The sequence below is a fragment of the Lissotriton helveticus genome, chromosome 3_1 (genome assembly GCF_964261635.1).
Source record: "Lissotriton helveticus chromosome 3_1, aLisHel1.1, whole genome shotgun sequence".
Taxonomy (NCBI): domain Eukaryota; kingdom Metazoa; phylum Chordata; class Amphibia; order Caudata; family Salamandridae; genus Lissotriton; species Lissotriton helveticus.
In genome coordinates this window covers 987,099,305-987,125,826 of record NC_136061.1, presented here as the reverse complement: position 1 = coordinate 987,125,826, position 26,522 = coordinate 987,099,305, and the positions used below count along the sequence as shown (strand labels likewise).

The window sequence follows — 26,522 nt, the reverse complement described above, 5'->3', positions numbered from 1 at the left end:
AGTGATACCTCTGCCTGCTGCTAAACCGGGGGTGGGGGACCAGCGGTGTTGGTGGCGAGGGGGGGGGGCGGGGTGGTAATGAGCGACCATCTGCGTGCAAAAAGGCCACTCAGCCACCCTGGCTGTATTCCGAAAATAGAGACAGCGCCCAAATCGGCCCCAGACTGCTAAAAAAAGCAGCCCACAGCAGGCACTCTGACACCGCCCCCTCGGGCATTGCCCGAATGCCCGTGTTACCAATCCGAGGCTGTGCCTAGCACAGGAACAAGCCCCATTTTCAAGGACCAATACCAGACATCTGCAAAACAATCCTCTCAAACTGGCCCTTTGCTTGGGGTGTTGGATGTGAATGGCTCAATGGAAATCCATAAGCGCCAACGGAAAGCAATGTACACACAGTTTTGAGTCCCTGCTCTTTCACTGCTTCATTGCACACATCCTCACGCTCCTTTTCCTTGTGATCTGTAAAGATCTATAACCCTATATGCACACATCATCCTCGGTCACCCAAATATTGCAACTGTAAGAGCAATTGTAGGAGACTTCATATAATATGGCTCCCTAAATCAACGATCCAGTCATTGACCACCAAATTTGAATCTCTTCACTGGAGGCAAAAAATGAAACAGCACCACCGCTGTGTAGGAAACACACTAAACACAATATTCAGCTTTAATGATCTTGTAACTTCCATTCTTCCACCTCACAACCATTGATTGTTATGATGACTGAGCCATCCTTTCAGGTACACCAAACCTTTAGATCGAGCTTAACATTGAGCCGCTCCCTGAGTCAATCACAAGAGGAGAGGGGAAAAACATAGAGTTTTATGCCCAAGCCATCCACCTGTACAACTTCAATCTCAACCCCCTCAATACCATGCCACCCCTCGATAATCTGTGTCATTTTCACACAAAAATAACACTGTAAATGATGCACATATAATTGTTTTCTTGTTGCACTATAGCTATTCACATAGTGCAACACAAATGACTTTTCAAACACACCAAGCAAGATTTAGGGGTCAATTGCAATGTCGTTCGGAAACCATTCAGACCTAATCGGTCTCGGAATGGTTTGCGACCGAATCAGATTCGGGGAGTCCAACCGACCGGTTACGATTGTTCTGGATACGATTTGGTCAGACTCCCATTGAATTCAATGTGAGCCTGTGTTCCAATCGAATACACAGGCTCGCATTGAAGAAAGGAGTGGCTAGGGAAAATCGTGCACCCTGTGGCAGGCACCCCATGGTGCCTGCCACACTGTACATGGAGGGGTCCCTTGGGTACCCCCACGTGCACCATTCAGAAGGCTCTGGGTGAAGCAGGGCCTGCTACGGGCCCCCATTGTCAGATTCCAACAGCCAATCTGTGTCAGAACAACAGATTTGGAAAGGCTGTCCGAATCTGACATCCTAATCGCTCGGTCGGAAACTGGGTACAGTGATTCATACGAGTCGGCTCCAAATGACTCAGTTCCTCGAAATGCCATCCAGAACCGATTCCGAATGCTTTCCGAACATCGTAATCGGTCGATCGGAAAGCTTTCTGAATCGGTCAGAAAGATGGGTTTCGAATCGGATTCAGCAGAATCGAATCGGATTCAGAGCCTTTCCGAACGACATCATGAACGACCCCATAGTAATCTGTCAATGAGAACTTAGGTCCTGAAGAGCCAGCCGCACACAGCACCAAAAAAAGCACACTAGAGAAACAAAATTGACCCAGTGCCCCATCTTTTTAAAGTATGCTAATAATTTCATGACAACTAAGGCCTTGGCTTCCAAGACCATTCCTCCCCACGAGGATTTCTGTGAACACCAGATTATGTCATTACTACAGTTCATGACCTACACGAACACAAGCCATCACCACCAAATATAGCAGTTCAATTGTCATAACACCCAAAGCAAAAAAACGCACATAAAGGAAGCTACACTTGAATAGTGCATTGCTACAATCTCCTGCACTGAGCTTCAAGAACTCATAATTAGAATGTCATGATCACCCGTTGATCCATCTCCATGGCCCAACTCAGTATACTCAAATGCATACATAGTGTAAACAACTGGACATTGAAAAACCAACTTAAACCTAACAGAGGCAAGACAGGATCTTCAAATGCTGCTATGAGGATAATCCTGAACATTCACTGTCTTGGCCAAACAGCATTGCAAAACTATTAAAATCTAGGCGTGATCACAGATGACAACTCCTCATGAGAAGCAAAAATGTAATCTAAGAATGCTCTTTTTAACCAGCCCACACACAGTATAGTCTGTAATTTTCATGGTTGCGGCCCTCTTCACTTTCTTATGCTCCAACAGTATCTCACCAGAAGACTGCAGTGCAAATAGTCCTCAATAACCACATTTGTATATAGCAAACTCAGAGAAGAGATTTCACCTTCCCTCTGTGCACTTCAATGCCAACAGTACATTGACGAGTCAAAATCAAGATCCATTGCACACAGAAATTACCTTGGAAAAGTGTGTAGCTTCCTGTAAGAGTGAAAGTACCAATTCCTCCCGATCCCTGAGATCTAGCCTGGCTTCCACGGTCACGCAGTCCACCTTAAAGAAGAAACTAACTGGTGAGAAATGCTTTGCTATACACACTGCTGACTTATGGAACAACCTCATTTTCCATGTCTGTTCAATGTGGAAACCCCCTTAGAACATGGCTCTTCAGACCCACAGACTGAACCCTCCCCCTCATTAACAATCACCATTGATACTTTTGTATTTTAGCTAATCTTCAGTTAATTCTTCCAGCCACCCTCATACCAACCTTCACCCACTTTCTTCAACTCACCTCCAGCTCTAGATTCTAATTCACACTAAATCTGCCTGCCTTTTGTGTTAGGTGATGTTGAACCAGTAGCGGCCAGCATGACGGTGGGCGCACGGGGGGGGGGGGGGGGGGGGGTCTTTGGGTGATCACAAGGTAGCTCAATTAAATACAATAAAAAAAAATAATCCCAACACTTACCTTGCAGCCGGTCCCGCCGCCGCGTCTCTACTCCTTGCTACTGCTCTCGTCATAGTACAGAAATCCTGGCTCCCCATACCAATCACAACGCTGCAATTCAGCTTTGTGATTGGTTTTGAGCGTTCTGGTGGAAGGCTCAACCAGGTAATGGGAGCCTGGGCTTGTTTTCCTTGCAGGCTGTCATGCAGCCTGCATGGAGAATGGGGAAAGTGCACATGATTGGTTTGGGCGGCCCGAGAGGGCCGACCATACAGTCATTGCACACTTAGCAGTGAGCACACCACTCCTCTCCTGCCCTACTCTGCATGAGCAGAGTAGCCCCACTCACCCACCCACCAACAAAGGAAGGAAACATAACATGATAATAACTAAAGTTATTTTAATTTTATATTTCCTTTCCTTTACACTGCTCAAAGCAGTGAGGATTTTCTCCTCCGCCATAGCGGAAGGGCCACCATTGTGTTGAACTGAAATGATCCAACAAGTTAACAAGAATGGGCATACAGAGACAGAACACCAGACTGCATCAAAGCTTAGTGTGTTAGAGGACCCTGTGGAAATTGACACAAACATACAGCCCTACACAACTGTATGTGTATGGCAGGCATAAAAGCTTCCAACTCATTATTCAGCTTGTTCCCACACTTGGTTATTCCGGTCCAGAAACCCCAAATCATGTACAATCTGTAGTAACCTAATAAAGGCTGACACACATAGCAGGCTCTGGTTCTGATTCTCTGAGGAAAGGGTTCTTGCAACAGAGGGGGCTTGTCGAGGGCATAGCTGATCTAGATAACCAGGTCACACATGGAATACATTAAACTGCTTTTTTTAAATATTTATTTAATGGCATTTTACATATCACAAGAACAGGTCACATAGATATGGCAATAGATACATCAGCACTTAAGTTCACATTGAAGTAATTAGCATGACAATAAATCAGCGGGTTATATATAAACTCAATTGGTATACATGTAAATGCGTTGTTCCAATAGTACACTGAATGAACAGTGCTGTTTTACGCAATCACAGTGCTGCAAAAAATATGTTACGATTTTTATAACAAACACTACAAACAACAAATTAGGTCCTCAAAAGCAGAAACTGAAGCACAATAATATGATTCCAATACGAACAATGTGTATAGCATGGCCATCCATGCGAGGAGTAATGGGAAGTTCAGGTAATGCAGAAAATAGGGCCCACAGGCCCCCAGCAGGATGGGAGGGACAAGTCATCCTTCTGAGCAGAAGCGGTTTCTCCTTTAGGGCTCTGGGGCTGCAACCCTCTGAAATTCCTACACATTCCTGTACAAATATTAAATAGATTGATTTATATAGAGACCATTGTACCTCTAAACAAATCGATTCATTTAAATCTGGGCTGTCTGACCCAGGCTGCCTGCCCAGCCTCGCTCTGAAACAGGAGACGGAAACCAGGCAGTAAATCAACTTTCTGAGCTGTGACGCACGACACCGGCTTACTGTTCTGAAGCTCTTTGCTGCCATTGTAGTCTATGGCAGTATCCACTATAGGCCAGTGATGCTTTCACCGTCGTGGTTTGGGGCGCTGGAGCATCGTCCCTGCATTTTTTTTTTTTTTTGAAAACCTTTATTGAGATAAAAACAGGAGATACAAGCGCAGGCCCACAACCATCACGGCCGGCCGCAAAAATGGGTACAGGCAGGATAATACAAAGTACGCCAGCCGCGACGACGGGGCGCCAAGACAAAGTCCAGATTCATAGTACCGTCCATCAACCCAAGTCCCGACAGTATACAGTACCACAGTAAGTAATAGGGGATCTTCAACCCTGGCCCCTGCGATCGAGAGTCTTAACGTTGTCCAGTTGCACCGCAATCATCGTAAACGGAACACACCACCCGTAGGGTCCCAGCCGAGCAGGACGCTGTCCAACAAATTCTGTCCAATCCCACGGAACATGGGCAACTGCCATAGTAGTGCCAGCCTCACAATGGAACAATTCACCCGGCTCGGGCAGTAGAAGCAGCCACAGGATAGCGACGATTGTGTCCCCAACAATCCAGAACGGAGCGACCAAACATGGCGCCGAGAATGAAAGCCCCCACACTGAACCAGCGCACAGACTTCTGACCACTGCGTCCCCGGCGCGGCCAGTAGCCGGGGAAGCACGGGAACACACACCGACAGTACCTCCGGGCATATCTGGGCAGACAGCCTATCAAAGTCGGGCGCAGGATGAGGGTCAGCGTCACTCGGGAGTAAATACGCCTGGCCATGCAGGGGCATCATAGGAAGGATCGCATCCATCTTGTGTCCCAGGTCACAGGTATAGGCACAGAACTCAGCACAAAGAGTAGTCAGGGCTTCCATAATTACCGCCATCCGCCCCGGTGCCGTAAGAGGGAGGGATGCCTCAAGTCCATAGTGACGAGGCTGAAAAACTCGGTGCAGCTCGTGGGACTGCGCATCAACGTCACCACCATGAAGCCGAGCACCTCGCCGGCACACTGCAGAGCACCATCTGTCCGGGGGTGCAAAGGGAACACAGACCATGTTAACCCAAGTGGGTGAAAGCGCAGAAACCGAAGCCGCCTCAGTACCAAGTGCAGTCCGGGCGCACGAGAGACGAGCTCCGACGGCTCCGTACCCAAAATGGCCCCCTTCTCACCATCAAGCGGGACGGGCAGCAAACAAAGGCATCAGGGATCCCGGGCGGTGATACAATGTTGCGGTCGCAGGCAACATGCAACTCCCGTTGGAAACTGTAGATCGGCTCAAGATAAAACATTGACTCAGCCGTCGCTCTACGTCGGCAGGCTCGGAGCCGAGTGCAGTGGCCGCTGTTGTCGTGGGCGATGGCAGCCACTTCAGGAGAACAAAGACCCGTCAGCGCCAGGCGGCGTCCAGGAGAAGGCGAGGACGCTCCATCATCTCCACTGCCGGGAGCGCCATATGAAGCACACCATCGGAGTCGGGGTCACCTCCCGAACCCGAATATAACACTTGGAAGCAGGATCAACACCAGGATGGGTCGCGGGACGGGAGGGAGACGAGCGGGTCAGCGGAGCCGAAGGATCAGGCGGCCATCATGGTTGCAGGCTAGGCTCCTCCCATCGTCCCTGCATTTGAGCAGTCGTCCATCATTCACAGGCATAAATTCCACCCTTCCCATTCATCACACGTAGGAGTGGATGCAAGTACGTGTGTTTCGGTGCTTTGTTCTTGCTAATGGTAAGTGTTAGAATGCTAATTTTCTGTTATGTTAATTTTTTGCTGAGACCCCATCCTAACATTCCTCACTGTGACACCCAAGCCTCTGGAAGCACATCACTGGCCACCTTAGAAGTGGAGCTGCTGCATTTGTCCCCCATGAAAGTGATCCAAAAGACGAGGAGGCTAGGGTTCTTGTTACCTTGTCAAGTTGAACCAAATACCTGAGTCAAGCGCAAAGCGAGAAATATGTGCTTACAGTGGATGGTTATCTGTTGTATGATGTTAAAACTGGCCCTATCTACATGCCAATATTAATGCCAAAAACATGGATTGATTTACGAACAATGAGTTTTAAAAAATGGTTCTATATTTGTTCAGTGCATACTTTGAGCCGTACCAGGTGTTTATGAGGGGCTTTAATTCTGAGAGCTCTAACGCTGACGCTGAAGCCAAAGCAAAGTGCCTGTCAGCGGGTTGGACTCTCTGCAGAGCACACAGAATAATGGTCATGTATTCCAGTTGCAATTGCAATTCTGTGGAAATGGGTGTGAAGGGGTGCACAGATGGCAAAATATTTACAGGGCAAAAGCAAAAACAAAATTGCTTAAAGGTGAGTGAGTGCGGTGTATATTCGGAAGTGATTAAGTGAGGGAGATGTGAGGAAGTGCATGTGGGGAAAAGTGAAAAGACGGTGCTGAAGAGGAAAGAGGTGGTTGACGATGTGCAGATGGACGAGATGTGCAGAAAAAAGCAAACATATCTAAAATAAAGCACACATAACTGATGGCCAAAACTCCTTCCACAGGACTCAATAATATTGAAATTTCTGATCTTTATCTTAAACAGCTAACAACCATTGACAAAGACAATTGTACCAACAGGTTTTAGGTGTAGGTCAGTTGTTGTATTATATATCTGAATGCAATTACATCTCAGAGTGAAACCAAAATACCAGTCAGGTAGCACACTTTGGGAATCACATAAATGTATTTTACATGTTCCCTCTTAGAGAGCCTCTACATTTTTCATTTCACTTAAAGACCTGTCTTCACATATTTCTACGTGACTGATTGCAGTCAGCAGCTGTGGGTCCTACCCAAAGCCTGGTTAGAGCGTTTTCTTCGAAAGTTGATGCTGCATGCAGTGCAAGACACTTTGCAAGCAGACTCTTTAAAAGGTTGAAGTTGCTGCGTTGTACAATGTGCACATTACAGTAACTGTTGAACATATCAATGCAGTAAGATATAGGGCAGTTTTTATTTATTATTTCAAGACTATACGTTCCCACTGCATTATAAGCCTTGCTTCATCACTAAATACATTTGCTTTAAAATGCACTATTTGCCAATCTTTTAAAAAAAAATTCTCTGGAGGAGGACCAAGCTGGAAACCACGTTTGTCCATTAAGCTTGCTCGCATCGCTCTTTACGTAAAAGTCATACCAAACATTTACACTGCACCACTTTCAAATCTTACCAGCCACCACTGACTCTGCGTTCTCCCAGCAAACCCAAACCCAAGGCCGACCGTGACCCTGAGCCTCCAAACAGATCCAACCATTAAGCAGGGGTGTCTAACTCGTCAAGGAGTTTAATTACATATGTATCCCAAAGCGTGATAGCTCCACCACCCCCTCAAAGCTACAGGTCATGAGACATGGCATCAGCCTCCACCAATGCCCATATGTGGACCACTCAGAGCCAACAATCCACTGAAGGAGGATGTGCTGCCTTCCAAGACATTGCCATCAGTCGCTTAAGTAGAGCAATGGCCAGGTCTACCAGTTTTATGTGGAGTTTGGTGTGTTTCATCCATTTAGCAATCCCTAGCACACACAATAGAGGATCAGGAACAAGTGCACACCAATTACTGTCGAGATGTATTCCATCACCTGCACCCATGCCTGTGCTAGTGTCGGACAATGCCACATCATATGTAAAAAGGTCACATCTGGTTGTTCATAACGTGGACACATCAGGGCCACGCCTGGAAACATCTTGTGGAGCCGGTGTTTTATAAGGTAGGCTTGATGTATGTAATTTGAACTGTTTAAACGTCAGGAGGGCATTTTTAAATACTCCTGCCACTTGTTCCAGTGCCATCCCTCATTGTTTCACTGCCAATGACGCCCCAAACACTCCTCCCACCGGGGCTTACTGCGCAGTGTATGGTACGTGTCAGTAGCTTGCAGAGCAGCGTAAAGCATAGTGACAGCCCTTCTGCTCAATCTGTGAGTTAGGATGCACTGTAATCCTTGGTGTAGTTTTGGATCCTCTTGTTCCACTGCCAAGGTGCTTTTTACTACCAAGCTAAACATGTTATAAGCTAGAAAGAGACCAGCCCCTAGCCATTCTGTGTCTTGCAGGGCTTTAAAGGAGTGCACAGTGCCCTCATCATATTAGTCGCCTACTTGGTTCACTCCCGCTTCTCTCCATGGAGTCGAATCATGCCCCACTAGCAGGGCTTTCATCCAAGGTGCGCTCCACAGCGTAACTGCAGGGTGTAGGGAATCCGCCTTTGCCAGGGTTGGATATATCTATTCTAGCAAAGTTTAGCTACATGCTCTAGCCTTCCCAGTCCCCTGGACGATCCCCAGGAGTAAGCAGGCAGTACAACACACCAATGTCGCCCAGCTCCTCCCGATTTATTCTACTCTCCCCCATTATGTCGCCAACCAGCATCGCACACTGCAACTGTGCCGCTGCAAAATAGAGTTCGAGGTCAGCTGCCCCCAGTCCTCCCTCCAATGGTGGCAGGTGAATCGTTTGAATGGACACCCTTTTCTAAGCATATCAGGTCAGAAATCAACCCCCTTAATTCTCCAAGGAAGGCTCTGCTCGGCACCACCGGTATCACCGCAAAAAAGTATAAGAGCTGCGTGAGAATCATCATATTGGCTACTGGCGACAGGGTCACATGCGTCAAGAAGCCTAGGGACTGACTCATCGACATCAGATCGCTACTCTGTTTGTCATCCAAGAGATTCCTGACAGTGTAATACACATTCACACCAGGGTATAGGACGGTCTCAAAACACCAGTACAACATCCCGGGCTCCAGCCCCCTTCAGTCCACTGCACTCCAGACAATGTAGGGGAAAGGTACAGGACTTCCCCAATTAATTCTGGGGCCTGTATTTTCTCTGAAAAGTTCCAAGAGGTCGTATAAGGCCAGCAGTGCCCGTTCGTGATGCCGTATTTAAACTAGCACATCGTCTGCATGTAAGGACACGGTGTGCCAATCCATTCTCACTGCCATGTCCCAATCGGGACACCTTGTTCGCAGCAACTCAGCAAGAGGCTCCATAGCCAGTGCAAAAATTATGGGCGATACGGAGCAGCCTAACGGGCACCTCTCCTGAGCCCAAACTGGTGCGATATCTGGTGATCTGTCCTCACCCTGGTTTACGGCTCTGTGTAGAGCAATTTGACCCACCCGAGGGACTCAGGTCACATCCCCAGGGCTCTAACACCAATCGCAAATAAGACCAGCCTAGGGTGTCGGATACCTTCTCGAAATCCAAGGAGTCTGCCTCTGGGAGTCCTGCGGTTCCCTCCAATGTTCTCATAATGTGACACAACCGACATGTATCATAGTAGGTTGCCCTTTGGGGATAAACCCACATTGGTCGGGGTGACCAAAGCAAAGGAAACAGCCTGTTGGCAAGCACCTTGCTTAAAATTTTATAATGAATGTTAAGCATTGATAATGAGCAATAAGAGCTCATCTCAAGCCAGACTTGGGCAACAACACTATGAGGGCCTCTCAAGGGGAACCAGGCAACACTGCCGGTTGATGTGCCTCCTGCTAGACAGCAAGGAACTTGGGGGCAAGTGTTGATCTGAACATAGCATAATATTCCACAGGAAACTCATTCGTTCCCGGAACCCCATTCTGGGCCAGACGGGCAACTTCACGGATATAGTCCAGAATTAATTGTGGCTTGTAATACTGGACAAAGACCTCCTTTATGTCCGCCTGTGTGTTTACAATATTGCCTGGGGAATCGCGGATTGCCCCTATATGAGTTCTAGGGACTGCCAACTGCAGGAGCCATTTCAAGGTGTGCCATGGCTTGTCACCGTCTGCATGTTGGATAGCTATTGAAGCCTTATAATCAATATTATTGAGTTGTCGCACCTCTTCTCTATATTGACTTTGGAGGTCCGTCAGATGTGCCTGTGCCTCAACCACTGTTACTGCTTCTATCTTAGCTACCCTCAGGCCTGCTTCCAACTCTGACACACTGCAGAGTTGGAAGGATCTTGCCCCCCAAGAGGTCTTAATGCAATGTCCCCACATGACCACTTTCATTGCGCCTCATTCTGTTCCCCTAGACCCCACAGATCCCTTGCTCTCTTAACAAATAATGGAGCTAGTGGGTGCTGATAGTGTCTCTGTAAACTGTGTAAAGAAGAGCCTCTGTCCGCAGTCTCTACGTTGGTATTGGTGCCTGAACCCCCCATCGGAATAAAACCTTGAGAGGGCTGTGATCTGATATAGTTGACCCAAGTACTCAGAATTGAGCCCTTTAGGCCAGAACTCTGCCTTACTGAGAATGTTGTCTAGTCTAGTGTCTACCTGATGCCCTTGAGCATAATAAGAGTATTTCATCTCTCCGGGTGGCCCACACTCCAGACATCTTGTAAATGAGCTGCTTTCATCCATTGTCTATAGTGTCTACTCGTGTGGATTCCTTGGGTCCCAGGGAAGACGAGTATCGAGTGATCTATGTCCGTGCAGTGTATACAATTGAAGTCCCATCTACTGGAGCTTGGGGATCTACATGCTTAGCAGGAGACAGGATGTGGAAGAACTTGCCGTGGAGTATGTTTGGTACGTATAGGGACACTACCGAGAGGGGTCAACCATCCAGTACTCCCTCCAGTAGCACAAAACGGCCGCTAGCATCTGCCACTACTCTACATTAAAACAAAGGGCCCCGCTGGAGCGATCCAGACCAGAACACCTTAGCATAGGTGGAATACCCAGTGCCAAATACCTGCCCACTCCAGCACCTGGATACCTTTTCAAGTTCCTCATTGGTAAGGTGTGTCTCCTGGAGGCATGCAATATCAATGTGACTTTGTCTAAGGTATGCATATATTCTGTGTCGCCTTACCGGAGTAGCCATGGCTCTGATGTTCCAGGTCAGTACATTATATGTGATAGCCATACAATTTTAAGGACACCACAATCCCAGGGACTCATATTGAGTCCATCCGCAGTACCTACTGCCACCCCGCTGCCCCTTCAGTGCTGCTCCGACTAGTTTGAATATAAATCTGAAACAGTAACAAAACAACAACTCCCACACCCTTGGCTTGGACGCTAACAGGCATCATGCCACAAAGTCCCAAAGAATACAATAAAATACTAAAATGTGTCTGCTGTGCTAAAAAGTCCTTGTGGATTTCTCTGGTAGGTCAGGCTAAGAGTGATGTGTTGGAAGTACAGCCTACAAGCTGGCATCACTGGTCCTAGATAAGGAGCTTGTGTATCAAAGAGTCCCACTACCAGCGTACAGGGACATCTTGGGATCCCAAATCCCTCCCCACCCATCACATTTAGCCATTGCCATAGTCCCCTGTACCCACCATCAGATCAATGTCACAAATTCGGCATTGCCCTCCTAGGTAACCTCACAAGCGTGATCGTGTTATCCCACTCAGATGTCAGTGAGCTGGGGGCTCCCAGCACTGATTCCTGGTCCATATCTGGAGTCAAAATCTGGAGTCTGTTGGCACTATGGAGAGAGACCTCTACCTCCAATTGTGGTCGCAGCCTAGCGGCCTGTTCCTCAGGGAGGTGGGACCATGGTCAGCGTGGTGACGTGAGGGCCTCCCATTGGACCAGCCCAGCAGATCATCTCCAGCAGTTCCCGGCTGTTTATGCACCCCTTGGAGCGCAGCCATGTCTAGGCCTCCTCCAGGTAGGGGAAGAAGCAAGTCGCTTTATCATCCACAACTCTGATCTTGGCTGGAAAAAGTAACGCATATGATAATCCCAAAGTACGTAACTGTGCCTTCGCCAGCTCCAAAGGTGTTGCAATGTCTCTGAACCTCGGTTGTGTAGTCCTGGTATGCCATGATGTTTTTTCCATTATAGGGCCAAGGCCCTTTTGACTGGAATATTTATAGTAGGAGATCCCTGTCTCTGTAATTGAGCAGGCGCGCTATATCCGGGCTCAGTATATCCCCTGGGGTAAGGGATGCGACCAGGGATCCTATACACCCTCTTACTAGAGAAAAACTTCAGAATCTGGGTAGCCAGGCCGGTAGTCGCCAGCCAATCCTCCAGGAAGAGCTCTATATTGTTGCACCACGAGTGCCCCTCAGTGCTTCAGCACTCGCCTTAAGGTTCAGCAACCCAATTGCATTGTTTTAGTTGGGCCTGCATGGCCACCAGAAAGGGTCGCATTGTGGTCAGGGAGGATTCTGCTTCATTCACACTATCTGTAAGTTTGACACGGTCAGCCCATAGCAACCCATTCTCTACTTGTATTGCCCCAAGTCAGGCCTCCATAGCAGTTTTAGAGTTATGAATGGCTTGTAGGACCTTATTGAACATTCCAGTGTGCTTTTCTAGGGTGCTTTCCAGCTGATGAATCAAGTCCACCGAGGAATGGCCATGACAGATTTCTGGGGTGGAGGCTTGGGAGTTTTTGGCTGGACCATGCCCCTACAGCAGCCGCCCACTGCTTCTAAATATTGCAAGCTAGGGGACCAAGTCCTGTTTATAAGTAGTGCCTACCCAGGGCCAGGGGCATCCAAGCAGCCAGTGGGAGAAAAGTGCCACAACAAGGGATCTAGCAGCTACAGTTACACTCTCGAAGTGGGGCATCCCTCATGGGTCAGCACTCCAGCAAGGCAGACAAAGGGTGATCCAGGATCTCTGAGGCGCACGTCAGTGCCATAGTACAGTCAAGAGATCCTTCCATGCCCTCTGGGGTCAGGCCCCACGATCCATTCCTCCTCTTCCACCAAAGGAGCATCTAGGACCCCACTAGACTATCTCTGAGTGCAAACCCTGCTACTGGCGCTATCCTGGGACTCAGTGAGTGCAGGGGTGAGGGAAGAATGAGGGCACCTAGCCCACAGTGTAGCCCAGGTCCCATGCTGCACTTGCCAGTGTGATGTTAACTTTGCAATTGGATCTGTAGCCTGCAGCGTGTGCTCCCCGCAGTGTTGCAGTTCTTCTCTCTGTGGTGAAAAAGCCAGAAGAAACCCTCATTGGGGACTGCCTTTGTTATCCAGGGAGCCACTTTCACCACTGCAACCCCGTACCCAATGGGGCCTCTCAAAGCCATCTGCTGCCCACCTACGATCACTGCCCCACACCGCTGCCTAGGTTCTCACAGCCCAAGGGAGAGGTGTGCTACGTAGGCCCTCGGTTGGCCTTCACAGTGGTCAGCAGTGGCATAGTCACCTCCAAACGGGGACCGCATCAACTGAGAGACCATCACCCACTCACAGGGGCCAGAAAAAAGAACGGATGTAGGCTTGTGGGGGTCCGTATCAATATTTTCCAGCGTCACTCCTCAGATTGGCCACTGGGAGCTGTCCACGACTCATCAGCTGTCACTGCCTCATGCCGCCACCCAGGACCTCACAACTTGGAGAAAGGGGTCCCCTCTCTGGCCCCGGTTGGCCCCACAGTCGGCAGCAGCAGTATTTCACCCCCGAATACTGGCCCGCACCAGCCGAGAGCATGTCATTCTTCCTCTTGCGTTTGAAACCAGTCTGGGCTTAGGCTGGGACTCGCAGTGGGGCCCGTTGCAAAACTCTGTGGCATCACTTGTCCCATTATGGGGCTGACTCAGATACCCCTGCCAGTCAGCATTTGGAGGAGAGGTTCGACCACTGCGTTCAGGGGACTCGATGATCCTTCTTGGGTCAGGATGGCTGTGTATGGGCTCAGGCAAAAGCAGGCCTTACCGAAAGGTGACTGCTCTCTGCACCATCTTGGCCACTCCACCAACATTACACTAATTTGGTTGCAGATGCCACTCTTTCAAGTCCTTGTGACTCTCTACCAGTCCTAGATAAGAAGTATGCTTAGAATAATCTTGTTCCTTGCTCAGTGACAGGAGCTCCTCTACGTCCCTGGCAACACCACTTGAATGTTTCCTACCTTTCCAGGGGGTTTGCAGTTAGATAAACAATAATTAATTAGGTAATGGCAGGGACATGTGAGCTGATTTAAGGATATATAATCTCCTGGACTTCCTCAAAGCCCAACAATATGGCCTAAAGTCTATACACTGGAAATGTGTCTTGTACTTGGCCGAAGTCCAGTTCTTGAGGAGAGCTTACCCCTTAGATAATTGAGATGGGTCTGACTTGTGCCCCGTCCAGCATACCAGGGTTGGTATCACTAACAGTATATTGCATACTTACTGCTTCTTAGGGGTCCTTTATTATGGGCAGCCCCCTATCTCCTCTTTATTCTCTGCATATCTGTGCTTGGTGTTGGTGAACAAGATGGCCTCCTAGGTGAACTTATCTGTTCTATGCTCAGACCTTGGAAATATGGCCAGTCAACTGAACGTTGGCTTGGACTTAGATGCACACAACATTAATACATTTCTAATGATCTGACACTGAATACAATATTTATTCCTGTTATTTCACAGTCAATTATTTGCGAATCTGCACAAAAAATCTTCACAAAAAGTCGAATTTTTACAATTTTGCATATACATCAACAATTTGTTGCATATCCATCAATAAACAAAACAAACTCAATTAATCATCTGTTAAGTTGTAGATAGCCCAATGCATTTCGGGACGTGAAGAAAGGTCCCTTCGTCAGGGGCAGCACTGTAAGAAATTATATACAGGCACATCAGTCGAAATTAAGTCATGGTAACATATCAAAATGTTCAATAAATAAATACCACCTTCTGATTCATTCTACCCGTCACCAAAAACGGCCACCACCAGTGCAATGTGTGTCAAACAAAGTAAAAAGACAACTGTAACTTACACTAATGATAGAGGGCCACTCCCTTTCTGTGATCCTTAAATTATCCAGTATTATGGGTGTCTTTCATAGATTCACATGCCTGAATCATTCCCCGTCGTCGAGATGGGAGCCCCGGTAATAGAAAAGTAATGTCCTATAGACATACATAGAGAAAAATAGGCCTAAGGGCCTTGCCTTAGTAGCCTAACTATGTCCTTTTGTAAAAAGGACCAAATTCCTAAAGGTAGCCAATCAGCTACCACCTCCCTCTAGAACCTTCCTGCCAGGAGCCTCAGTCTCTCAGATTTTCTACCGCACGTTGTGCTAGGGAGTCCTCACCCGAGCTCTCCTCAGGTTTCTTCAATTTCTCTCCTTTTCTTCAAAAAACTTGCATTATACTTCAACTATGACTGAACAACAGAAAAAAGGACTCTTTAGAGCCTGTTCTTCTTGTGGCAAGAAGAGACTGCACGTCGACGACAAGCATGAGACTTGCCTCTACTGCCTCTACCCTGACCATACAGCAAGAGACTGCAGGGTATGTAGAACATTCTCTACTAAAACACTTAAGGACAGAGAAGGAAGACTGCTCCTCTGGTTAAACAGACTCAAAACCAGAGATGATGAGGTGCTCTCCTCGGAGGGCAGTGAAATGGCTTCAGTTTCTTCGAAACTGTCCTTGAAAAGGCCAAGGGAGGCTTCCCCTGGCCATTCAGACGTCCCTCACAAAAAGACTGCTTCAAAGTCTTCTGAGGCAAGATCTGACACGTCTGTGAAGGATGCTGCAACCTTCAGAAAGCCATCGCAGTCCTCGTCGACTACTTCCACGACGTCCTCTTCAAGAAAAACGAACTATGTCTCCACATCGACGACGACAGTTTCGACTACGGTGGCGTCGTCAGCCTTGACTTCAACGACGACGACTACCCACTCGTCGACGATGGGTAAGCCAATATCGTCGATTGTACTTATTAAAAAGCAGCAGTCGTTTGTCAAAACTCCGTCGTCATCACTGTCGAGGTCGATAAAATTGTCGACGAGAATTCAGTCGACGCCAACCGCATCGTCGACGAAGACACCGACGACGGTAGGAGCACCGTCGACGACAAATGCACCGTCGACGGCTACTGCGCCGCCGACGACGAAAGTGCCGTCGACTGCCACATTAACGACGGCGAAAGTACCGCATCGACGACGACAAAGGCACCGTCGACGACAGCTTCATCGGCGAAGGAACGGTCGACGCTTGAAAAACGATCGACGTCGATACCGTCGACAACACCAACGACGACCCCGTCGACGACGACGACATCGTCGACGCCATGGAAAAAAGCGGAGTTAGTTCCATCAAAAAAGGTCACCAAACTCCCTATTACGCCCGATTTAACATCACCCAGTAGGGTTCAAACACTGCTCCCTTCTCGCATACTACAAGATGACGAATCGGATGATGAACAATTCGAACAAGCTACTAGTCCGTCAGATCTCAATGTCAAATGCCAGAGTACTGACGATGACGGAGATGATGTTATTTTTACAGAGGAAACTGTTCAGGCTCAAGTACATACTCGAGTCACTCCAATGATCGTCTTGCCGGCTGAGATAGTCACTGATCTTCAATTCTTGATCACAGACTACAAAAAACGATTCCCAGAATCGTCAGCGACCCCTTCAAAAGACAACTCTCAGGAATCTTCAATGCCGCAAAGATCACCAAGGACAAGACCAACGCCTTTGGTTATTCCTCAAGATAGTGAACAGGTTCACAACATCCAATCCTCTGATGAGGACGACGAACCTCCTGAGGAAGGTGAGGTTAGAGATGACCTCTCTCAAAACAGAGATGACGAAGATTACGTTGCTCATTCTCCGGCCACACCGGAACCCAGCACGTCAGACTCTCTAACAGTGGATATCGGCGGATTCCACAATTTAATAGAGAGAGCGGCCACTAGATTTCACATGACAATGGAAACAAAAGTAACGGATTGTTTCTTATATGACTTTAAAGATCCTATAAAGAAAGAGGCAAGGTCCATTCCCATAATAGATCACATCTGGGAACAGGGTCTACAGCTCATGCAAACACCTGCATCTGTTTCAATAGTGGTACCTAAACTGGATAAAAAGTATAGGGCTCCGTCAACGGCACCCACTTGCTTTAATTCACATCCTAAACCAGATTCGGTCGTCACTCAAGTCGCCCAGAAGAACTCCAGAAACCCATCCTCGCCACTGTCAGCACCACCAGACAAGGAGGGCAGGAAATTGGATGGCATAGGCAAACGTTTCTCCACAACGTCAGCCATGACGGTCAAAGTGGCCAACGCCATTGCTCTGCTAGGCAGATACAATAGACAACTATGGGAAGATATCGCTCCATATCTAACGCATGTACCTGACAACTTGAAGGATGAGGTCCAGGCACTCCTTCATGAAGGTCAAATGTCAGCATCGGAAATCATAGATTCAGCTGTCGATGTCGCCATGACAGGCTTCAGACAGCTGGCAGGCGCCGCAGTTCTGCGCAGACAAGGATGGCTCAAGGCGACATCCTTCAGACAAGAGGTCCAAACCAAAGTTGTAGATATGCCCTATGACGGACAACAACTATTTGGAGCAAAAATAGATGAAGCCTTGCAGACGATCAAGAAAGACACCGACACTGCAAGGGCTCTCGGGACTTTACAATCAGAAACCAGTCCTTTCGAGGGCACAGAGGAAGAGGACAATCCACATACAGAGGATCCTATCAAGCAAAATCCACATACTCATACAATCAAAATCGCTCACAATATCCGCAGCGACAGCAACAACAAGGTCGTCAGACCTCCTACGGGAGATCGAACTTCAGGGGCAAATCTCAAAAGAAAACGGCTGGCGGAAGACAATGACCATTTCCCGCAGCCAGTCCCCCCACCGTCCTGTCCGCTCAAAATTGGAGGCAAATTGACACATTTCCTCCACAATTGGAAATCGATTACGACAGATCGGTGGGTACTACAATTAATCCAGCACGGTCACACCTTGGAATTCAACTCCATCCCACCGTTAACTCCTCCTCACAAACATTATCACAAACACCTTCGTATGTTACTAAAGGAAATCTCTTCCATGATAAAAAAGGGAGCAATAGAGCGAGTCCCATCAGCTCAAAAGGGAAAGGGATTTTATTCCCGCTTCTTTTTAATCCAGCAGAAAAAGAAGAAATGGAGGCCCATTCTAGATCTCAGGGCGCTCAATGCCTTCCTGAAAAGCCAATCATTTCGAATGGTGACTATCCAGGAAATCTTAGGTTCCCTAGAGGAAGGAGACTATATGACGTCTTTGGACCTGCAAGATGCATATTACCATATCCCAATACACAAACGACACAAAAAATTCCTACGATTCGAAGTAGCAGGTCTCCACTACCAATTCTGTGTCCTCCCATTCGGCCTTAAATCAGCGCCACACATTTTTACAAAGTGCCTGGCTCCTGTGGCAGCTTTCCTGAGACAACAAAATCACCAGGTCTTCCCCTACCTGGACGACTGGCTGGTGAAAGCACCGTCTCTCACAGACGCGCAGCTGTCTTCCAACGCCTGTCTCGATATTTTCCTGAACCTAGGTTTGACTCTCAACTTCGAGAAATCTACTTTACAACCCACCAGGATTATAACATTCCTGGGGGCCACTATAAACACCATTTCCTCCAAAGCCTTCCCATCTCAAGAAAGAAAACACAAACTGATGACTCTAGCTACCGCAGTATCTTCAAAACAAACCATCAAAGTACGGATTTTCAAATCTCTTCTAGGGATGATGTCTTCCTGCATACTACTCATCCCTCACTGTCAGCTCAGAATGCGCCCCCTTCAGGAGGCCCTGACCAAACAGTGGACCCAATGTACAGATTCCTTCGAGGATCACATAGTCATCACTCGACAAATATCCGAGACGCTGGATTGGTGGATGAAGAACAAGAACCTATCCAAAGGTCTCACGTTCTTGTTACCAGAAACTCCACACGTCATAACGACGGACGCATCTCTCGAAGGATGGGGTGCAGTCCTTCAAGACTTACAAATCAGCGGCAGATGGTCAGAGCAAGAGAAGGCTCTGCATATCAACCTCCTAGAACTACGAGCAGTCCTTCACTCTCTACAGGCATTCCTCCCTCGCATCAAAAACTCAGCAGTGCTTGTGAGGACGGACAACACGACCACAATGCACTACTTAAACAAGCAGGGAGGGACACGCTCGCTGACACTGTCTCGCGAATCACAAAAAATTTGGAACTGGCTACTGCTCAACAACATCACATTAACATCGGAGTATGTCCCAGGAAAAGACAACGTCATAGCAGACGCTCTCAGCAGACAGAGGTCACTGTCCCACGAATGGGAACTGGACCAACAAGTTCTAAACAACATCTTCTCGACATGGGGAAAACCGCAAATAGACCTCTTCGCCACCAGGGAGAACAACAAATGCCACAGCTTCGCAAGTTGGCATCCCCAACAGAGATCATTAGGAAATACATTTTCCATCGCATGGCGCAACGTGTTTGCGTACGCATTTCCGCCATTTCCCCTGATAAGCAGAGTCATCCGGAAAATGAAAATGGAACATTGCACATTGATTCTCATTGCCCCATACTGGCCGAGACAACATTGGTTCGCGGACCTCCGTCGCCTCTCAGTCCGACCATCAATCCAACTGCATCAACATCCCTCTCTACTCTCGATGTCCAACGGCCAGATACTCCACCCGAATCTGAAATCTCTCAGATTATCGGCTTGGCTCCTGAGTACCGAGAATTCTGTCACCTACGAATCCCGCAGGAGTGCAAGGAAGTCCTAGCTAAAGCAAGAGCAGTTAGCACGAACAAAACTTATTCCTTGAAATGGAAACGCTTTTGTATTTGGTGTAAAGACAACAATATACATCCTTTCAGGATCACTCCAGAGCAGATACTGCCTTATCTACTACATCTGGCCCAAGCAGGACTTGCGCATGCTTCCATCAGGGTACATCTGGCAGCAATTTCACGCTTCACAAGGACTTCAAAAGGTCCTTCCCTATGGTCCAACAGACTGATAAAACAGTTTCTTAAAGGGCTTTATAGATCTTTCCCTAGACCAAGACGAATACCACCAACGTGGCATCTGAATATTGTACTCAATCAATTGATGAAGCATCCATTTGAACCTATCCATAGGGCTGATATCAAATACATTTCATGGAAAACTGCACTTCTCTTAGCTTTAACGTCAGCCAGAAGAGTCAGTGAGTTACAAGCTCTTTCGATACAGGATCCTTTCATGCAATTTAGAGAGGACAGAGTAATTTTAAGAACCAACCCCCGTTTCATTCCTAAAGTCCCCTCGGACTTCCATCTCAATGAACCGCTTGTGCTTCGCTCATTCTTCCCGAACCCAAGCACGGTGGCTGAAAGATCTCTTCACTCTTTGGACATTAAGAGATGTCTAAAATTTTACCTGGACAAAACAAAAGATTTCAGAAAAACAAAACAACTTTTCGTCGCCTTCAGCAGGCCTAGAAAAGGCATGCCACTCTCCAAACAAACCATTTCCAGATGGATATCGGCAGCAATTGCATTTTGTCATGACAAAGCCGGACGTCCATTACATTCCACAGTCCGAGCACATTCCACGAGAGCTGTGTCCACATCGGCAGCATTATTCGCTGGAGTACCGATTCTGGACATCTGCAGAGCGGCCACCTGGAAATCGCCGCATACCTTTACCAGACACTACTGCCTGGACACGGAACTGATGCAGGATGCAGCTGTGGGCCAAGCTGTACTTCGCCATCTATTCCAGTAAGATGAGCCTTCCTACTTCCCACCGTCCTGCAATGGTATGCACATTTCTTTACTTTACTCTTTATATTACTGATGGTATCTAGTCACATGATATGTATTATCTCAGACTGTTATATTCCATCGCATATGTGCATAATGTATTGCTTGCTATTCTGATTCAGGCATGTGAATCTATGAAAGACACCCATAATACTGGATAAGAAATGCGTTACTTACCTGTAACAGCAGTTATCCAGTATTGGTGTCTTTCATAGATTCACATGCAACCCTCCCACCTCCCCAGGAAGCGCTCATCTCTCACTACAGAGCATATGTTACGTCTACCTAGCTTGGTGCGTACGAAAATCTGAGAGACTGAGGCTCCTGGCAGGAAGGTTCTAGAGGGAGGTGGTAGCTGATTGGCTACCTTTAGGAATTTGGTCCTTTTTACAAAAGGACATAGATAGGCTACTAAGGCAAGGCCCTTAGGCCTATTTTTCTCTATGTATATCTATAGGACATTACTTTTCTATTACCGGGGCTCCCATCTCGACGACGGGGAATGATTCAGGCATGTGAATCTATGAAAGACACCAATACTGGATAACTGCTGTTACAGGTAAGTAACGCATTTCTTCCTGTAATTTCAAGAGCAGTATTCGATACCTGCAGTATATATATAAAAAGCCTTAGCATCTCAATAGGAAACAACTTCACGCTAATACCTATCCAACAGAGGTCCTACCTTTTCGGTCATAAAAACACCGTCAGACGTAATTCATCTTCATATGTTAATGCGCCAAAGGTTCTCACGTGTATTCTGTGTGATTAAGAAAGCGGTTTCAATAAACTTTCCCAAATGTCTGCAGTAACAACACTGGTAGCTCCAACCATGCTTACCTCTAATTTTCAACTCGAACAAGTCCTTCTAATCGCCACTTCGTCTCTACACATGTGAGTCTCCCTTCCTGCCAGAGGTAATGAAAATCCTGTCACTCAGTGTGTACACACAAATTATGGGCTCAACTACAAGGCTCACCCCTCCGAACTCACCTTAGTGTTACTCCGATGTGTCTAACCAAAAAACACGCTCTATTCATCAAAACACCGCTGCCAGTAAAACCGAACGACGTGACGAAGACTAACACGAAACACTTCCGCATTTAACCTGTGTATCCCGCAGTCCTATTGGCGACGTGAACCCAATTTCGGCCAATCGGCGTGAACCTTTCGCAATGCCTCTGATAACGCGACGTGCCTGATAGTTGCGAGGTGTCCAAGTTCTTTTCAATACAACTTTAACTTTAATCACCTCTAAATGCGAACACTGCCGCTTTAGACTTATGAGCTGTACCTGACTTCGTAAACAACTAGATAATGTGAAATCGAATTTTAAAAAGTGAAAATATAAAAATAAATAAAAAATGAAATTAATAAAATGAAATTAGTACTCAAAATTAAAAGTCAGAGTGTGCAAATAAAGACCTGAAGGTGAAGTACATTTGGATTATAGTTTAAACATGATTATAGTTACCACACTTAATACATAAAAACCTTATTTGTACTAATACACTTTGTTTACAAATAGCTACTAAGTTCTATTCGGTCATTGAGGACCCCAGGGGTCAAAGTGCCCAACATTTTTATCCAAAAAGTTTCTCTCTGTAAAAGTTTTTTGTTCATATCAGTACCTTCTAAGGTTGACACTGCCTCTAATATTTGGAATCTTAGCTGCGCTATGGTATGATGTATTTCTTGCCAATGAATAGCTAGTGGTGATGTGGTGGATTTATTACGAATCCTACTCTTGTGTTCCGAGATACGGATTTTTAGTTTCCGTTCGGTCTTTCCTACATAAAGTAATACGCATGGACATTTAATGGCGTATATAACTTGATTAGAATTGCAGTCACCTTCATGTTTTATGGTGATGGATTTTCCAATCTGCGGATGAAATATCTCATTGCCTGTAATAACATTGTTACAGTGTACACAATTAGTACACCTTCGCATTCCTTTTTAAACCTTTTGTTTGTTTGTTTCTTTTGAATTCAACATTTCTTTGAGGTTTTTGACCGGGTATATGCGAATAAAGGTCTGTCAGAGTAAATGTTTTGGAAATCTGCTTCCTGTTGTAAGAGTTCCCACCTTTTGTTGATGATATTTTTAATCTTGGAGGAATTACTCGAGTATTTAGAGACAAACACGTTACGTTTTGTTTCTGTTTTTTCTGTTTTCTTTAACAGGAAAGTGTTACGATCCTCTTTGAGGGCTTTGTTATCTGCTTCTTCCAATAGTCTCTCTGGATAGCCTCTCCGTTTCTAATTCTCTTTATACTCCTGGATATATTCCATGCTTTTTTTTCGCTTTGTTGATATTCTCCTTAATCTTAAAAATTGTGAATACGGTAAATTATTTAGCAAATTTTGAGGATGGAAACTTTGATAATGTAGCAAAGTGTTTTTGTCCGTTGCTTTGCGATGAAGTGTTGTTGTAATTTGTTCTCCTTCCAATTCGACATTCACATCTAAGTATGCTATCCTTGATCTGCTTGTGGTGTACGTGACCTGAATCCGTGGGTTCCTTGTGTTCAAATGTAATATGTTTTTCTCGAGTTGTCTTTCAGAACCAGACCATATTAAAAAACATATCGTCTATGAAGCAACAAAAAAATTCAAGGTTGTTCGTCCAATCATGCTCAGACCTGGCATAGTGCAACCCCATATTTTCAGCTCCACCAATTGGACAGCCCCTCTGCCAATGGGATATAGTCAGGACCCTGCAAGGATGCACTGCTGACAACTTGCTACAAGCAAATAACTCAAACCTCCTAAAACATTAGCACTTTTCACATAAGAGGACAACCCCACGCAGACGCAAACTCAGTCATTTACTTTCGCTGCACTTTTAAGAGGGACCTTGTTGGTGGGTGCAGTGAGTGACTGCACCTGTCTGCAAGGGTATATCTGAGGGGGGAAGGGTCCATGGGACCCCCTTTCATTACTCCATAGGGCTGCCTTTAGAGGGCACCCATAAAGGGTGAAAGTTTTTGTGGTGCACTCTTAGGGCACCTCCTTAGGGCATTTTTGCCTCTGCGCCCACATCAGCAATGCGGAACGGGGTCAGAGGCAAAGAGATTCCCGCATTTGCATGGGGCCACACCCCATGCCATTGAGGGAATGCCTTCTAATGATAGCAACTCTGTCAGTATTACAGAAATGGATGCACAAGCTTTTGCGGCCCCTTCTATAATACCAAAGTGCCCCGAGGGTGCACAAAGCGTGCACAAACGTGAGTTGCATCCCTGGGGCACTTCCATAATGCGTCCCCTAGTGTAGTTATTTTATCCACCTCCCGATGACGATAGTAGGGATGTACAAATATCGGGTTGGTACAAAGGTAGAATTTGAGGCTTCCCAAGAATGCACCCTCAACTGTGAGGACAAGTTGTCTAGACACAGCTGTACACCAAATCCTACCATAGCATGGTAAGAACAACGTTCTGTCTTGAGAACTATGGATCCAGCATCACATCGGCTGTATACAGAACACGTAGTTCAAGGGAGGAAATTCTTAAATGGGAAAGAAGCTACTGCTCACTTTATTATATGTATATGACCCTGTATGATAAATTCCTCATTCATGTTTTATCTCCTTTCCTCCCCTTTTGTCTATTCTAGGCTGACGTCTGAGGTCACTGGAATGGGCGCGCTCTAATTTGTTCCCATCAACCATTACTCTGCATCACCTGACCTGTTCAAGCCAATGGCACTGCACCCAGCTTGATCCTTCTTGTTATGACTGGCTTAACCCCCTCTTCAGTTCCTTTTTCATTATTATATAAGAGAAATATATAAATATAAATATATGAACGGACTGTATGCTCTCTGTTTCCGTGTCTGATCCCTTTCTTGCTCCTGAGATGCTCTTCTATGCTCCAGACATTTCCTGCTTTATCCTTGCAATGTTTCCTTTTATGGTGGATTTTTATTGGTGAGATTTCCAAAGGAAGTCGGTCTCTGTTGTGTCAGCTTAGCATAGCTAATTAATTAATTATTTATGTATATTATTTGCTACGGCTGTTGTGCATTAAATAAATATATTATTGAAACGAAAAATAAATATGTTTCCTATCTTGTAGTCCTTCCTGTGTTTTCATCCCAAGTGAGACCCTATGTCCTTCCTAGTGAAACCCTTCAGATGCTACAGACCCATGATTTGTTCTACTTTAGTCGTTCCTTGAGTGTGTGCCTTCTCTGATAGATTTGCTTCTATAAGAAAAGCTCCTGGTGGTCATGCAACTGACAGATTCATTCTTAGCTAAGATTAACTCCCGTGGCCACATCACAAAAAGTGTCCCTGAGGCACAACGGGCATGTGCACCCTCTTTCGTTGCCCTGAGTACTTTATCATTACAGAATAAGCCACAGATGCTTGCACATCTCCTTCTGTAATACAGATGGTGTCAACCAGTGCTATCTTAAGGGGGCATTCTCTCATGTGGCCCCTATTCAAATGAGGGAGCTATTTGCCTCTGCCCTCATGCCATTAAATGGAAGCGGTTGCAGGGAGGAAGAGTCCCTCGATAGAGGTGACGCAAAATCAGTGTGTCCCTCAAGACCAACCCTTTCACAAGATGGGGGAGGAATCCCATGGATCCTCCACTCAGACATGTCCTTACAGTTGGAATCAGTCACTCGCTGCACCTGCCTTCAACGGAATCGCTGTCCCTCTTTGAAGTGCATGCCAAGTGACGTCTGCACTGTGAAATACAGAGCGGCCACTTCAAACAGCTGCTGTGCCTTTCACTGCCCCTCAGGGTAACTGCAAACTTGTGGTTGCCTTGGAGCATTGCACTCAAAGTAACGGGGCACACTGCCTTGGCCTGCACCCTGGTAATGGTATTCCACATGTAGACCTGTTACTTTTCCTCCATTTCTATTGATTCCAGCATATTTTCCTGCATTTACCAATGTTTGTTGGTCATCTGCTTCGTGGTGGAATTATTTTGTCATCAAGTTTTGCCTCTTACTGCTTTTTCATCTTGCAGCAGATTTATATCGCACAATTTATCACCAGGAGAGATTAAGCGATTTGCCCAGAATCACAGAATAATGCGCCACCGAGACACGAATCGAGTTGCATGCGATGCTGATGCCTGGAGGCAAGATGGCGTCTGACTAGCAGGACTCAACACTGCTCCTGTGCTCCTGTGCCCTAAACCAGAAGAGATGGATAGAAAGGTGTATTGAAGATTACATACCCTATGGAGACAGCTTTCGAAGACGGCAGACTCTGGGTTGCGGCCGAGGGCTTGGTTTTCGGGCTTCTTGCAACCGCAGCAGCGGTGCTCACGGAGATCCGTGATAGACGAGCTGGAAAAAGCTTGGACGGAGCCGGCGGGGTGAACGGAGCCAGCGGAGTCAGCGGGACTTGCGGTACTAGCGGAGCTAGCGGAGCTAGCGGAGCGATCTGGAAGGCCGGCGGTGATTGCAGGGCGAGGTCTGCCGAGGAGATCAAGGTTTTTGCCAAGGGACGCGAGAGGAGCGCCT

At 46.8% G+C, this 26,522-nt stretch overlaps 1 protein-coding gene across 9 annotated transcripts in view; it reads left to right on the top strand.

The window, feature by feature from the left end:
• PCBP3 (poly(rC) binding protein 3) overlaps positions 1-25,092 on the top strand; it is a 187,619-nt gene extending 162,527 nt beyond the window's left edge. For all 9 annotated transcript variants that reach the window (XM_078681452.1, XM_078681453.1, XM_078681451.1 and 6 more), the window contains one exon: positions 24,651-25,092. In XM_078681452.1, the coding sequence (XP_078537578.1) occupies positions 24,651-24,687 (37 nt within the window). In that variant the 3' untranslated portion in view covers positions 24,688-25,092. The remainder of the gene's footprint in view (positions 1-24,650) is intronic.
• Positions 25,093-26,522: the final 1,430 nt, after the last annotated feature.